The sequence below is a fragment of the Lottia gigantea genome (genome assembly GCF_000327385.1).
Source record: "Lottia gigantea unplaced genomic scaffold LOTGIsca_185, whole genome shotgun sequence".
Taxonomy (NCBI): Eukaryota; Metazoa; Mollusca; class Gastropoda; family Lottiidae; genus Lottia; species Lottia gigantea.
This window is the reverse complement of record NW_008708337.1, coordinates 63,640-81,067: the sequence shown is the minus strand read 5'-3', so window position 1 is coordinate 81,067 and position 17,428 is coordinate 63,640. Positions and strand designations below refer to the sequence as shown.

At 33.6% G+C, this 17,428-nt stretch overlaps 1 protein-coding gene across 1 annotated transcript; it reads right to left on the bottom strand.

The window, feature by feature from the left end:
- Window positions 1-7,671: 7,671 nt before the first annotated feature.
- LOTGIDRAFT_174182 (hypothetical protein) lies at window positions 7,672-14,245 on the bottom strand (the record flags this gene model as incomplete). Its single annotated transcript, XM_009052511.1, has 10 exons — window positions 7,672-7,857; window positions 9,410-9,457; window positions 10,210-10,277; window positions 10,538-10,624; window positions 10,826-10,989; window positions 11,181-11,273; window positions 11,774-11,832; window positions 12,252-12,364; window positions 12,848-12,966; window positions 14,211-14,245. The coding sequence occupies 10 exons, from the start codon at window positions 14,243-14,245 to the stop codon at window positions 7,672-7,674; spliced, it is 972 nt and encodes a 323-aa protein (XP_009050759.1).
- Window positions 14,246-17,428: the final 3,183 nt, after the last annotated feature.

The following is a 17,428-nucleotide window of genomic DNA, read 5'->3' as shown; positions in this document are numbered from 1 at the left end:
TTATAATTAACATACATTATCTAATTATGTTAAACTTTAACTTGCACCTAGTTTTATCTTAAACCTTGCTTTGTTTTTATAGGACTATTTATGTTCTCATCACCATCTAACACAAAGCACAATTCTGGTGGCTAATTGGACATAGAAAGCTATCATTACACCAAGCACAATTTACAAGCAAAATTTTCAATATTCTGGTTTGAATACACAAAGCTAAATTTAAACAAAACAAAGTTTAAGATATTTTAGTGGCTAATTGGACAGAGAAAGCTATCTTTACACCAAGCACAGTTGGAAATCTTATGGCTAGTCGGATATATAAGCTATAATTACACCACGCAAACTCTGCGAGCTAATTTGACAGAGAACGCTATAATAACGCTAATGAAATGTGCTTAGCCGCTTATAAATAAGTCAATGCAGCCAAAATTGATAATAAAATACTAATAGGTATTTTGCATATATCAACCAAATCAACATTACGATATAATCAATCCGACTCTCATCAGATCTTTTCTAAAAGAAAAAAAAATGTACTTGAACAAACACGAAAAGCTACTAGATGTTAAACATTAATATCATCCCCGTTGACCCCCTTCTTGAGATGGATTTATTCAGAAATGAATAGACCACAATAGAGTCAAGTACATGAACAGATACGTAAAGGTAAATAAACTGAATTGAAGTGTTCTTGTGACATATGCTCTAGCTAAGATACCCCCGGATGGGGTGGGGGCTTAGTAGATTTCTTCTTCAAAAATGTTGAGCGAAAAGTTTTCGCAAAATTCAAACGAAACAATGAACCTTTCGTACAAACGACTTCTAAAAAAAAATTCAAAAGAATGCCACAATTTCTTATGTGTGACTCCGAAAAATTTTCAGAGTGTCAACTATTTTCAAACAGCTCATCAATTGTTCAAACGTTTATAAAGAACAATGGGATGTGAATGTCAACCAAGTTGTAGTATTCCATACAAAAAACACACTAAAACCCCCAACAAACGCTTATTGCAGTCAGTATAACTTCAAAATATAGATTAAATTTCTCTCAAAATTTTTCAATCAATCATATTGTGCTTAACAGTTTGCAGTTAGTTCATTTTAATTTTCAAATTCATATTCCTATTCATGATTTTACATAAAGTAATTTACTTTATTATTTTAGCCTACTTAGATATAAACTTTAAATTACACTGACCAAGCTAAAACAAGGTCGATTGTGATTCTCGTACTGTACAATAATTATTTTATAACATGAATGTTTTTTTTTTGGGTGGGTTTTTGACGCCCTACCTTCTTAAAGGATTTTTTTCTTATACTAACAAAAATAAAGGTTACACCCCGAACCTTGACTCTTTACCCCATGCCGAGGAATGAACCTAAACTTTCTTAAATCAGGCTGATATCTAAACAGGTTAAACAGTATTTAAACAGAGCGAACTATTTTCAAACAGGTTGAACTAAATCTAAAAAGGTTGAACTATATCTTAACAAGCTGAACTATGTCTGAACAGGCTGAATTATATCTTAGCAGGTTAAACTATGTCTGAACAGGCTGAATTATATCTTAACAGTTAAACTATGTCTGAACAGGCTGAGGTTGAACAATTTCTTAACAGAATTAACTACAGTGTATTAATGTATTAACAAGGTAGATGAAATATAGTAATGTAAATAAACCAGGGTAATAAACAAGGTAGTATATTGTGTACTTTATCCTACCACTTCAAATATTTCTACAAGACACCACAAGGTTCAATCTATTATATGTAGGGTTTGCTTTCATTTTATTGAACAGTTTTGAGTAAGGGAGTTGAATTAATAGATAAAATGCACTGATTAACGTGTAGTCACATAAGGTTCGATTCCAGCAAAGATTCTGGTATTGAAATCTTGCAAGACTGGGTAGTTTAATAAAAAAAATAATATTGTTTCTGGAAGTCTTGAGCAGTCTGAAATTCAAAATTCGACTTCCAGACAGGTCCAGAGAGTAAGAGTGTAATCATAACCTATTGACGCTTAGGATCTATACTTAACAAACCACACAGCTACAGAAATACCCCTTGACATTCAATACACTGAAAAATAACGTAGCCTACCTACTTGCACTTAATTAATCAACTGATGAACTGTTGTGGTTAGCAAATAAAATTTACTTTTAAAATAGAATGTTAATGATTGACTATAATATATACCGTTTAAACACCGGATATATTATTGATGAAATCACAACATACACACCTTTCTCGACTAAAGACAAGCCTGTTAACCGAAATCGTACGAACATCTGCAAATCGAAATGAATAGTACGTGCGTTACAGAAGTCGTAATATCAGGATTCTATTCTGACCAACGAAAACTGTCATCGTACCAGGCAATAACCTGCAGCTTTCAATATCAATTGATCAGAGTTCATTTATAGTTATAGTGTTTTGGTTCGTTTATTATTTTTAAATAAATCCGAAATTCTGCAGCTGCCACTGACTCAAATTCATAGACAATAATAAGCTGTAAATTAAATACAAGGTATAATGATATTGTTGTTATACATCATTATATCATTAATCTCAAGCTGCTATAATTAGTAGAAGTTGTGTTGACAGCGTATCCAATTTTAAGTATATTATTATATTACATACTATGTATATTAAGGATAAATTTCAAGAAGGATATTAAACAATCCGCCAATGAACATTACGTACTGACTAAATCATCATTTATAATATTTTGACACATATCTTACTCATTATTGAATATCATTGAAATGGGTTATCTGTAATTATTTGATTGTTCATAAAGGGAATATGATTCAAGTGTGACGTGCAACAATCCATGAATTTGCTTTGATATCAGTGTAGGCGTAATGGGAATAATGTTTTTACTCAGTGAAAGTCTCGTATATAAAAGTCGCAGTGACATAAATTAAGTGACTACTGTGTAGTAAACAATGTTTGGTACGTGTTCTTCCCAACATTTATAGGTCAAACGGTCCACTTCATAAGTAATAGATAGATTTAGTGGCGGATCATTGGGCCATGGCTACACCCTCGGGCATGTAAAATATATTATTTTGAAGTATAAAATTAAGCTCTTTAAATGCTCAAAATTTATCTCAGGCCATCTGAAATCCGTTGGCATCTCGGATCCTCGGGCAGCACCAAGACCGGCCTCATGGGCCTTGGAGAGCCGCCTCACATTTTTGACCCCCACCTCAAGAATTTTCTAGATACTCCCCTGGTTAAAAGGAGGGATCGAAGCAATTCTTAGATCCGCTAGCGTTCTGTAACAGAACACTGTCGAACATAGTTATGACTGTATCAAACAGTTGCCAAAAGTAAAAATTTTCACTTTGCCAATTCCGGTCAGTCTTGGAAACGCCTATATGAATTTGTGATTGGACCTGTCATATTGTGATACTTACTAATAAAGCATACAAACGTAATAAACATATCAATACAATTTGTCCTTCAACATATAGAGGCTTTATATCCTGTCTTATTTTCACTGATGTGCTAAAACTTGTAGGCTAACCCCATGGCCCACACCTAAATACCAACATCATAACTATAGTCATATATTCTTTTCAAATAGAATTATTATAATGAATCTTTCAAAGTAACTGCGGTAAAATATATCAGCCTATATTATTGGTATTTATTATAAAATATTCTATTCAAATCGATTATTTGACAATTTGTGTTCAGGGTTAGCAGATTAAGTATATATTTATCAAAGAGTTCTGTTCAATTATGCCCTTATTATATCAGAATTTCAATTTTAAGTAACTTACTAATTGTCGTGTCTAAACCATCATATCATTTCATAGGAGAAACGAAAACGGTCATAATATAGCACAAATAAAAAGTAGTGAGGCACCTGTCTGTACGCAAAACTCTTGGGTAAAATCGGGAAACAAGGGTGTTTCTGTGCCTCTGAACCACAACCCCCACCCCCACCCTCTAATTTTTTGGAAAACAAGAAGAATGCGTTTTTGAAGTAGACACCTGCAAATTCTGATCACTCTTGTCAGGACCTGTCATTGTTAATGTTGACGCTCCTTACTCACCACCAATAAAAGCGCATGTAAACGTGATGAAAATATATATGAAATTTGTCTTGATCAGATATGGTAAAAAAAAAACGAACAACCAGTCGACGATTTTAAAGGTACTAATTGATAGCAGTGGTACGTAGGTTTGTATCTGAAAACTTATTGCACACTGATTGACATTACTTGAAGCTATTGCTAGGATATTACCTGTATTAACATATTCAAATATTATTCTGTACTAAAGGCTAAAACCTTGCCACGCAGTAAAAGTGTAAAAATGCAAAAATATAAAAATTCCAAATACATTAAATGATATAAAATACTTGTTTGATTGGTTTATTGATTAGAAACTTCTACGAATTATTAAAAATGTCTTACCTTCTGTGAGACATCTACCTTTTGTATCCTGTGTGTGTTATCTATAACAGTCAACAAAGCGAGGTGTAGTGTATCGTCTATCAAAATGTTTGAATAAAACGTCATGGCCATATGAGCACAGCCAGTTTTTACTCTGCCTTTCATAAAACCATGGGCCGTAACAAAATAACTGGATGTTTTGTTATGGATAACCTGACTTTTTGAAAGAAAGAAAAAAAGTTAATGCGCACTCCAAGGAGTTGCCGGTTTTCTTTCTCTCAATTATATACTTATTTACTTATCATTTCATTTTTCTCGGTTGATCATTGTATACATTGAGGCATAAATCCATTCGAAAAACTTGCCCCACCAGCGACGGAAAATCAATGGGCTCTCAATTCTTCAAGTTCGTTATGCTTCTTGAAAGCAGTTAAAAGACTACTGTACCTATTTTTAAGTAAAATAAACGCCCAATTTTAGAGAAATATGTCTCTAACGTTTCAACTAATAATATCGAGCCAATAAAGCAAAACAGAACACGTCCAAAGATAAAGCAACAGTTTGCCAATTGGCAAACAGCTTGATGCTGATGAAGTTGAACGTATTGAATGAAGACCCTATAGACATGACATACTGCTGCAGATGGCAGATTTACTGGTCACTACGATGAACTAATTGACACATTCAAGCAAGGGCCTCGAGAATAATAATATCACCAGCTTGGTCACCGGCAAACGTGAAAAAAATGTTATAAAAAGTCCAGTACAATAATAAAAAATTTACATCAGTTGCTATCAACCTGCGACATATGCGAGCATATTGCGTTTCCAGGGAGCTTTTCTAATACAATATTTTTTGCGTGTATGGAGATGTTATGGCGCTTATCTAAGACTAGATTCCGTGGCGAGATCAACATGCTCTGAGCTAATTTTCCGTGGCAGCTCAGTAAGGACGCCTTTCTAGTGTGACGGAGCTAGAACTGTCAAAAGCGCTTATTCAAACATTGAGCTGAGTGATATTCTGATTTTCTGCTCTTTAATTATATCGGATTGTACAGCTGTGCAGCTTTATAGGGGGCGCCAAAATGATTTCTGTCCCTCCAGCCAATTTGGAGCCACCACGACACTGGCTCTACAATTGATGTATTGAGCACTTTATTGCCCAGTGAAAATATTGTATTATTGATATGAAATTGATACTATTACACCCAATCAGTGTTTATACGCCCACATCCAAAGCGTATATTGCCGTCGCCCCTGTCCGTCGGTACGTCGGCATTGTTGTAGAGACAATAGAGGCTGCAGTTTTTATCTGATCTTGATGAAACTTGGTACGTATATGTAAATTGGTATGTATGAGATCTCGGTCAAGTTCAAATTTGGTAATTCTCGGATGAATAGTTTTTGCTCTTGACTTCGTAAAAATCATGTCAAATTTGACTTGTAGACACGATAGAGGCCACAATTTTGATCTGATCTCGATGAAACTTGGTATGTATGTATATATTGATGGTGAAGTTCGAAATTGGTAATGATTTCATGAACGGTTTCGGAGTTATTGCCCTTGACGTGTCAAATATTGCTTGTAGACACGATAGATGCGACAGTTTTTATCCGATCTCGATTAAACTTGGTATGTATGTTTATATTGGTCAAATTCGGAATTGGTAATAATCGAATGAATGGTTTCAGAGTTATTGACGTTGACTTAGTAAAATCTTGTCAAATTTGTCAAAGTTTTAACAGGTAATAATCAGATGAACAGTTCCAGAGTTATTGCCCTTGTGTGTACATCGATGAGACCTTGTTCAATACGATGATAATTTGATGAACTGTTTTGGAAGTTTTGCCTTGACTCATAAATATTTTTAAGATTAATTGAAAATTCATTATTAAGTCACTAAAGACTTTGTTATAATTTCTGATAACTGGTAGAGGGCGTATATTACCTTGCCTAGCAAGCTGTCTTTGTTCATATTAAAAGTAAGAATTATGCTGAAACAGAATAAATGGACAAATGACAATGCTCTCGAAATATGTAAGCATATTATTGCAACCTTGTAGTATTGGATGTCATTAACCTCTATATTCCCAAAACGGAGTGAAGTTTGTATTTGTCTGTGGATTGGAAACCTCATTGTTGGTAAGCAAGTGATGAAAAGTGATAAGTCTTCATGGCCAGTCTGCGATCTTCTGTATCAAATGTATGTCTCACTGGTTTCCTGAGATTTAGCCTCTTGAGTACAAACATAGAGGGAGGTTATGGGCAAGGCTTTAGCAAAACTTATGTATAATGAACATGATTTATGACTACATGATAAAATATAACATACAAATTGACCATTTATTTACACAGTGGGTTTAAATTTAGAAGAAAAAATAGTTGCTAAGATATGTTTTTCTCTTCTATAGACTTTTAGATATGAAATTCACTTGCCTTTCATATTAGTATTTGTCAAATTAAAATATTGCCTTACAATGTTCTTGACAATTGATTCGCACTAAAATTCCATTTTCTCACCTTCACCCTTCTTAGACCCTGTATGTATTTAAAAGATAGGATAGATCATCTAAACCAAGTGATACAGCCCAATTTAATCAAGCGATGTGCATATTATAATGGTCTGTAACATGAGATGCAATTACTTCCCTTGATTAAATAAAATGTATATATAAAAAATGCTATGTAGATTTCAATAAATTTAAAGTAAAGGAAAAACATGCTCTGATAACGCAGATGAAATTTTTTTTATGAAATTCCTGATTTTAAATTTATTGGAGAATGTTGCTCTGAGCAAAGGAATGCTTTAAAATGTATTCTCTATAACAATATTTTTATATTAAATTATTTCTCAATAGGATCATAGCTTCTTTTTGCACAATTTCAATTCTCCGTCCAACAGCTGCAGTTCTTGAGATTCAAGACAAATATGACCATATTGTGATGTAACTATTCAAATGCTTTTTGCTGTACATGTAGTAAAATCACAATCTAGGGTGATAGGAAATCAAAATGATGTAAATGTAAAGAGATCTATTAGTTTCAACAGAATTATGACCACAAGAAGCCTCTTTAGAATCCCTTTAATGTAAGATAAATGTTTATAAATGAAAGTGAAGCACTAGAATATGAGTTTTTGTTCCCTTTGTTCGATATGAAAAATATACAGTGACAATTTTGCACCAGATATACTGAAAATAAAAAAGGGTTTGCATTATACATGATAGCAGATTATAATTGCAATTATACAGTATGAATAAGTATTATAATTTATATTTAAATCGATCTTTTCTATCTCTAACCTCAGCCAAAGCTTTAGATCTGACATCATCTGTGATATTTAATGGTGATAGTGGACTGGCCAATATTCCCAGGTTCCGTAGGATTGTTTCCTCTCCTGTTCGTAGAAATGGATTGTAAGATTTCTCTTCATGAATGGTAGAGGGACACTGAAATTTACAGAGAATATTAAATCTCGATAAATGTTAAGGTTATAACATTTATACATTAGATGAAAAAAAAACTTTTGAATAACAAGAATGAAAGATAGCTTGCCAGGCAAGGTAACATACGCCCACTGGCAGCTGTCAGAAATGATTAAACAGTCTTTAGTGACTACAGGGTTGCACAATATAGCTAATAGAGTGAAACGTCAAGTCAGACACGATATTTCGGTTAAATATTATCCGATCATCACGAAAATCGATAGGGATCATCTTCATGACAACATAGACATACAAAATAAAAATCAAAAGAATCTGTAAAGAATTGTAGCCTGTAGAGTGAGCACGAGTTGCACAATATAGCTAATAGAGTAAAACGTCAAGTCAGACACGATATTTCGATGAAAAATTATCTGATCATCACGAAAATCAACGAGTTATTGCCCTTGTGTGTATATCGATGAGACCTTGTTCAATATGATGATAATTTGATGAACTGTTTTGGAAGTTTTGCCTTGACTCATAAATATTTTTAAGATTAATTGAAAATTCATTATTAAGTCACTAAAGACTTTGTTATAATTTCTGATAACTGACACACAAAATAAAAATCAAAAGAATCTGTAAAAAATTGTAGCCTGTAGAGTGAGCACGAGTTGCACAATATAGCTAATAGAGTAAAACGTCAGGTCAGACACGATATTTCGGTGAAAAATTATCCGATCATCATGAAAATCGATAGATCATCATGAAAATCAATAGGGATCATCTTCATAACGACATAGACATACAAAATAAAAATCAAAAGAATCTGTAAAGAATTGTAGCCTGTAGAGTGAGCACGAGTTGCACAATATAGCTAATAGAATAAAACGTCAAGTCAGACACGATATTTCGGTGAAAAATTATCCGATCATCACGAAAATCAATAGGGATCATCTTCATAATGACATTGACACACAAAATAAAAATCAAAAGAATCTGTAAAAAATTGTAGCCTGTAGAGTGAGCATGAGTTGCACAATATAGCTAATAGAGAAAAACGTCAAGTCAGACACGATATTTCGGTGAAAAATTATCCGATCATCATGAAAATCAATAGGGATCATCTTCATAATGACATTGACACACAAAATAAAAATCAAAAGAATCTGTAAAAAATTGTAGCCTGTAGAGTGAGCACAAGCCAAATGTGAACGGACGGACGGACGGACCGACGGGGTGATTACAATATACGCCCATCTTACGTGTGGGCGTATAAAAATGAAAAATCCTTTAACTGGCACATTTTGTAATATTACTTAGAGTTACCGGTAGTCAAAAAATAATTTGTCCAAGCAAAAGCTTTCTTGAAGTAATATTTGAAGTAGTAGAAGTAGTATATCTTGTCGTATAACCTAGAGTTGGGTAAAAAGTTGATATTTCTCTATGAGGAGGCTTCTTTAAGTTTTCATATAACGACATAGATGGTAACACAACACATATTATTTAATCCAAAGTCAAAACAATATAGGAATCAGAAATGCTTAAAAAGTCAGAGAATGATATTGCAACTTACTGTAGCATCTTTAACTTCTCTTTTTCTCTTGGTCCATTCATATTTATCCTAAAAAGACAAGATAAAAACTTCCAAAAATTCAAACTACATTCAGTAGGATATATAGACACAGCTTTATGGAACAACAATCACTGGTTAAAGTTTTATGCAACGTTTCGACGTGTTTCCCCCGTCGTCCTCAGGCACATAATGAGAAGAAGTGATGGGCAAACTATATATACATTAATGCTTATTAGTTCTCATAGGTCACAGTGATTGTTGTTCCATAAAGCTGTGTCTATATATCGTACTCACAATTGCTAAATGCCATTCAAAGACTTTACATTCAGTAGATTGAATTTTAATAAATTCTAATTCTGTTTGTGTATACCCCCAGTTCCCAACCTGGGGTGTTTTCACCCCCTGGGGGTGTGGGACTAGGCTGTCACCGGTGTGGCCAATTGGTTTAGGAGAAGAATTTATTTTTAATTGAGAGAGCACCTCACATCAACACATGCTGGAAATGTGGATGAAACAAATGTTTGGGGGTTTGAAAGGTCCAGGTGATTGCTCCAGGGGTGTGAAGGCTGAAAAAGGTTGGGAACCACTGGTTAAGACAGATATACTGGTAAGATAGAAGAGGTGCGAATATATTCTCAAATATACTATATTTTATCAGTATTGACTTCCATTAGTTATGATGGATAGTAATGTCTCATAATAAACGAAAATATTCAATTTACTATGTTTGTTTGTTAGTTGTTTCTTTTTACTGAGATAATTCAAGACACCTGACTTCGTTAAACAATTTGGAAACTCACCTGAGCTGTGTCATTTTCAGGTTCAAGGTCACAAGTGAATTCAAGATCATCTTCAGCATATTCATGACCTTTAATATAATGTAATGTAATGTTCTGTTGGGGGCTTAGTTTTAAAGGATGGCGTGGATTCAGAGGTAAAACACACTCAACAAAATATTCATATTCATAGCACAGTTTTCATAAGGTAACCGAGTGCTGAAGGTGGTCCATCAGAATGGTCTGAGCAGGCAACTCCAGTCATTCTCCCTTTCTCTACATGTCAATGGTAATAGCCTACAGATAAGTTTAAAATCGAAAATAGTTTAATCAATCATAGAAGAAAACCTACCTGGCCAAACTAAAGTATCAGCTTTAAGATTAGCTATTTTATCTAATGATCGTAACATAGTAGAGGCATTTCCTTCAAACATTCTTCCTATAATTATGATTACAAATACATCCTTGTACTTTTGCACTAACAAATCTGAATATAGTATTTGGACAAAAAATCAACCAGTTCAAGAAAGTGTTTAAAACTAAAGCAGGGTTTACAAATTCTACTTTATTTCATGATATCCAAGAATATCACAGTTGTGAAAGGCAGATAACCTTAGATTATTGAGATGTCACCACGTACCACAACCAGAGAGAAAGAGATGGTCTCCAGAAAACAAACTGTCTGGTGCTCCATATGAAGACCCATCTAAAACATAAACAACATGGCCGACTGTATGACCAGGAGTAAAGATGACCTTTAATTTTAATCCACCGAACTGTATCACATCACCATCTGCCACTGGGCTGAAAAAAAAAAAAAAAATTCATTTGAATTCAAATAGGAGCAGAAGCATTGGAATGACGTCATTTGCTTAATAACTGCTAACAGACGATAGGTCATAGGTTAAAAGTTATCATTCCTCACTAGTCCATCTGATCCAAAAAATTGAAATTATTGATCCAAAGAGATTCAAAAATTGACAAACAAAACATACTGTGTAACTTCAGGTATATGATCCATTGCTCCACCATATATTCTAATAGTAGGAAAAACTGACTTTAATTTGGCATTTCCACCACTGTGATCCCTATAACACAACACAACATATATTATACCATTTAAAGGGGGAGGACAGTTTTGTGAAAACGGATATTGAGACTAAATTCTTTGATCCTTGTGCTTAATAATATTTGTTCTTTGATTGAAAAGTCAATTTTAGTTTGTTCATTAATATCAGTGGTGGGAGTTTTGTTTGATCTTATGAATTTAATTGGTTATAAGTCTTTCTAAGACAGTCCAATTTTTCACCAATCCAACTCCTCATTATAACTAGGATATAAAATAGGGGTTTTCAACTTAGGGGTACTCCCCCCTAAAGGGTTAATTTTGAAATTGGATCAATGAGGTGCTTTGGAGTCTAGTATAAAATATTAGGACAGTTATGATTTAAGTCATTCTATACGAGATTAACGGAAAACCCTCCCAAAATCATGAAATAGTATAATTTATATGAAGTAAGGGGGTAATGCAAACGATTAAGGATCCTGAGAGTGGTTATAGAAAGAAAAAGGGATAAAAGTATCTTACCAATGTTTATGAGTAATCAAAATTGCATCTGGTTTGATATTGGTTTCCTTTAACACTTTCTGAAATGTTCATTATTTCATAGCATTAAAAGATAAAAGCTAAAACTGAGCTTCTATCAACAACATTGGCGAAGGCATCACAATTACTCTGCATAGATGGATTAAAAAATACAGCCCGTTATTAGCCAGCAAAGAATAATCACACTTTCTAGTTACCATCTACCTTACTTCCTAACAATTAATGTTCATCCTCAAGAATAAATTCAGGAAAAAAAAAACTAGGGAGAAATTATCACCTTCAAGGATGGAGAACAGTTCAAGAATTAATTCATATAGCAAAGCAAAGGTTAAGAATAATTTCACACATAAATTAATCTTGTGCAAAGAGAGGGCTAATATTATAAGGAAAGATTCAGCATTAAATGATGTAACACATATTAACAATGATAAAGATATGTGCCAGACTGTAAATGACCTACCAAAACTCTATCAGGATCACCAGGATCTACCAATATTACATTATTAGTCTGTTTATCTTGTATTAAATAACAATAATTATCTAACAACATAGGAATTGGTAATATACTCAGATCTACAAGTAAAATAATAATAAAGATACAGGTAATCCAACATTTTAAGATTTTTGAAAATGATATTAGTCTTCTGGTCATATGATTGAACTTATTCTTGTTTATCTCAAGTAATACTGTTCAAGGATGAACTATGACTGGTTTTAAGATAAAAATCTGCTCATTCATATATGCTACTTTCTAAAGGGTTGATCTGAATATATCTGGGTTTGGTGTAGGGTTGATATAAAAATAAGTTAATCATAAATGTATCATAATTTGGGTATAGATCGTGATATTTCTTTAGGTTTTTACTGGTTTTTGAAACAAAATGTTGTTGTTTTTCTATCTAAAAATTTAAAATGTAAGAAAAAATATTTTTTAATCAGGCGATATTACTAATGCTATACCTGTATTTCGCTCGGCCCTAGTTTAGTGGATCAGATACAAAATAGCTATCAGAGGCTGAAATAGAGGCAGATGATTTGGTCAAATTTTACCACTACCTTTAAATTCTGTAACAGAGGTTGTTGAATGATCAGCTCCATTTAGTTTTTCTCTTGCCTTCTTCAACTCTTTCTGATGATACCAATATCCTATTCTAGTTCTTGTGTATAGAAAATATCTGAAATAGAACAGTGGTGTAACCTATTTTCATGGATATAAGGATTCAACACCGAATTTCGTCAAAGATAAATAAAACGAAAAAAAAAATTTATGTCTTAGATGTTTCCTCAGATATTCTACAAAATAATAAAAATTGGTTTATTTCAATTTTCTCTATGAAACCTTCACTGACCCATATTTCATGAGCAACCAACTCGGCAATTTCGTGTACAATGTTTGATCTATAAATAAGTCTAGAAAAACATGTTGTATGGATACCGGGTGGTATCATTAACTTCTCTTAGTATTTATCTTTAATATCAATTCATTATAACTAGTGACAATTCCTTCAAACAACCACGATTTAAAAAAAAATAGTGACTGACAAAATAAGATACGTAGCGCGATTTATTGCTAAATGTCACTGAAACAACATAAGAACATTCTTTGTGTTCCATAGAAATTTTCTGCTGACACAGAATCCGCTAGTTGATCACGCGACTTCATTCGTTGGAATATATTCTAGCAGACGACACTTGGGATTCCAAATACAGCTTGGGATTATAAGGAAATTCGGCCGATAAAAAATGGTGACGTTTGGTAATAAGTGAAATCCGCCATTTTGTCTATGTCAAAGTATACATTAATACATTTTACCTTCCTTGAAACTACTGAATTCATTCTACTAGCTAATATTGTACAGAAAACCCATGTTTATCAAAACAAACTAATGCGGAGGTCGCGCAAGGTCGCTCATGTAAATTATTAATCCTTTCTGGAAATCCACGAATAATAGGTTTCCACGAAATACATTTTACCTTGCTTGAAACTACTGGATTCATTCTACTAGCTGCTATTGTACAGAAAACCCATGTTTATCAAAACAAGCAAATGCCGAGGTCACGCGAGGTCGCACATGGAAATTATTAATTATTTCTGGTTAAACGAAAAATAGGTTAGCACCAAATTAAGTTCATTGACTGAATATCATGGGTTGAAAATTAACCTGACAGGGAGTCTCACAATGAACAAAAATGTGTTTTGCTCTGTATCTATATTAAAACTAAAATGTATGCTTGTAGTTATGTAATAAATCTACTTCATCTGAAGCTGTGTAAAAAAAGTCCCTAGTAAACTATGAACTATTCAATTAGCCAGATACAGAAAAACCTACATTTTGCACTTCATTTACATTGATTGAATTGATGATGCTCTCTAATGATAATGATTCTTTGAAATTTAAGGGACTTCATTCTATCTTACCCGATTCGGAAACAGCACCCTCCCGCTTTCGACATATTTCAAAAAATCAGTAATCTGCAAATTTATTTCATTTTCACAGAAATGTCCAACTTTCTATTCCTTTTGACAGGTGTTTGTTTACAAATAGACATTTTTATCTCATTTTCTAAAGAGCTTCAACTTATTCTTACCTCCCTTGAACTGTAGGCTTCAAATTACAAATAAATAATGCGGCCTTAACCAAATCCGGATGACCTTAACGAATGATTCGTTCTCTTTTGCCGTAAAATAATTGATATGGGCCGAAAAATCCATTGTAAACGTTTTGAAGATATATTTAATGATATTTTTCCGTTGGCAATGTAAATGGATTTGAAAAAATAAAATGGGTCGAATGAGATTTGAATGAATTGTTAATGTTAGTGTCATTTAATATCAAACATGAAAGATATAATATTTTGTATGCCATGTATACTATAGGGCCTATGCCATGTAAACTATTTAATACGTATATTATGCATGTGGTGCATGGGCCAAAGGCAACATTGCCCACCTCAATATTCAAAATGTTATGTTGTGTTCCAAATTTCAAGCTTCTACATCATACAGGTCAAAAGATATAGGTCAACAAAAGTCAACAAAGGTCAAAATCGAAAAATGAAAATATCCAAATGTAAAAAACCCGTTCCTTTTTTGGAACTATAAAGCTGAAACAACTGAGCTGTTAACACAAACTGGCCAAAAGGATGAGGTAATTGTGTGCAAAGGCCCTTTTTTAACAAACGCATCCTATGCGAGTTATGCCCCTGCCTCTAAATGTAAACAATTAGTAATTCAACCCGGATGTGCCACGCCCACATAAGTTTTTTTGCATAGGTGAATTCATATTCAAAGTGTCTAGTTATATTCCAAATATCAAGGTTCTACATCAAATAGATCATAAGATATACATACACCAAGCTCAAAATGTCGCAAATATTGTAAAAAAAAAAAAACTCAAATTGAAAAAATCACGAATTTCAATTTTGCTTTAAAAAAACGATTGTTATATATCTATGTAAGGTACACGAGAAGCACATTAGGAAACCGAAAAAATTTACTCTCTAGGTTAATTAGGTCACGTGCTAGAGCAGTCCAAAGTTGCGAATTTGGCTTTTTACGGATAGCTATAAAACCGGAAGTACATGTCGGAGGTCAAAGTCAAAGTATCAAATGATAGCGAAGGTCAATGACCTTTGACCCTTTGAAGGTCAAGGTCATCAAAGGTCAAGGTCACAAGAAATAAGCTTTCTAACTTTGAAAAAATTCAATCGGAAATTGCAAAAATGCAAAAGCGAAATTCAAAAATCGGCTCCCAATGTTTTGTAGACTTTCGACAGCAGATTACATCGACACAAAAATTACGCAGATTTAGTTTATTCCTAAGGACTTATTTCGAATTTAAGAAAAGTTGGAAATCAAAATGGCGGCCAAAGTATCACTTCCGGTCGGAATTTTATTTTAAAATCGGCCATAGATTTTTATTTTATATCGATCAACGAAATTCCGTTCATTTTGATAAATTTCACCGGAAGTTATTCGACAAATTCGATTTTGGACTTCAAGTGACTCAAACTTCGAAACCGGAAATGAGGTAAAAAATCTGACTGTATCATATCATTTACTTAAGTGATGTCTATTTGCATTTTAAATTTCAGATCAATCGATGCAAAAACAAAAAAGTAGCCAAAAAATTGAAAAATTTGATCGCAAAAAGTATGCGATAAAGTTTCGAATTTCGAAATTTTTCAAGTGCTATCTAGTCGACATTAGCCACCGGATGTTAAAATTGAAAACCCCGGGAAAATCGACGCATAAATGCGCCTTCTATTGCCAATTTTCGAGTTTTGCACATGTTGAACTGTAGCACTTCCGGTTGCGCAAAAATGTTTCAATTTATATTTATGCACAACGTTGCCATTATCTAAGGTTCAGGAAAGTTGAATGATTGCTGCAACTACTGCAGTCTAAGCTCAGGAAGGTGTGTAAAAATCGAAAAAAAAAAAAAGAATTGACAATATGATGCAGTAGCAAAGTCCCACAATTTTCAAGATCGGACCAACGGACTGACCGATGGACGTGGGCGAGAGCAATATAGGCCTACGTCCACATTTACTTGTGAATGTTTATCAGCTATAATAGTTGAACATACGTGTTTTGCATAACTTTCGTAGAAAATTTGGGTTAAGTTACATGTTACGTTATGATATGTCGATTCTGTAATATTGCTTTGTAATTTGGAAACATATTATATTGATAATTCATTAAAATACTAACCTTACTCTTATGATACTTAAAATTAACATGAATTCGTCAAGGGAATACATAACAGTTCGACGAAATATAATCTGGTCGGGGGTGTTTAGTGATTGAAAATCTTGAGCAACAAGGCTATTCAAACCATTCTATAATTATCTTGCTAAAAAGTCGACGATCGTTTGGAGTGTCTAAATGTTCTGAAAGAGTACGGCAGTGGCATACATCATCAATTAGATATGTAGATCTAGGAGTCAGCAAGTGTCGGATTGCAGCGTTCTGCAGTTGAGGGCAATAGGGACTGTTTATGAAACATAATTAGACGCAGTGTGATAGGCCGATGGCCTTAAATAAGTCATCTTCACTCCAGTCGACCTAGCTGTAAATGGGTAGCATAATCCGGACTGATCAATGCCAAGAGTTAGTTATACAAAATAGAGTTGTTTCTTTTTTTTCTTTCCTTTCAACTACGAGATTCTTAAATCCATGACGAAAGATCGTATTAATAAAACGATTTCAATTCAAATTCACTGAACCGAAACTGTTTCATAAAATACCTACACTCAGTGAATGCCTCCTACGCCTCCTGACCCCTGTATTAGCAGATATGAATCAGGGCAATTTTTTGTGGTGATATTAATAATTCACTAAAAAAACATCATCACGCATTCCTTCCCAAATAGTGGGGTATCGCTCATTTCTGGGGTGGGAATATTTTTTGAAAATATTGTGTATGTTTTTTTTTATTGACCGTGGATCAGTAAATCAGCATCACGAACCGTTCGACCATATATCCTCAACTACTAAAATCTCATATTTCTTTTTCAATACCTTTGAGATCAGTAGTCTCATCCTTGAGACCAATAAACTCTCATCATCGAGTTCAGTATACCCCGTACTTGAGATCAGTAGACTCTCATCCTATCCTTGAGATCAGTAGACAC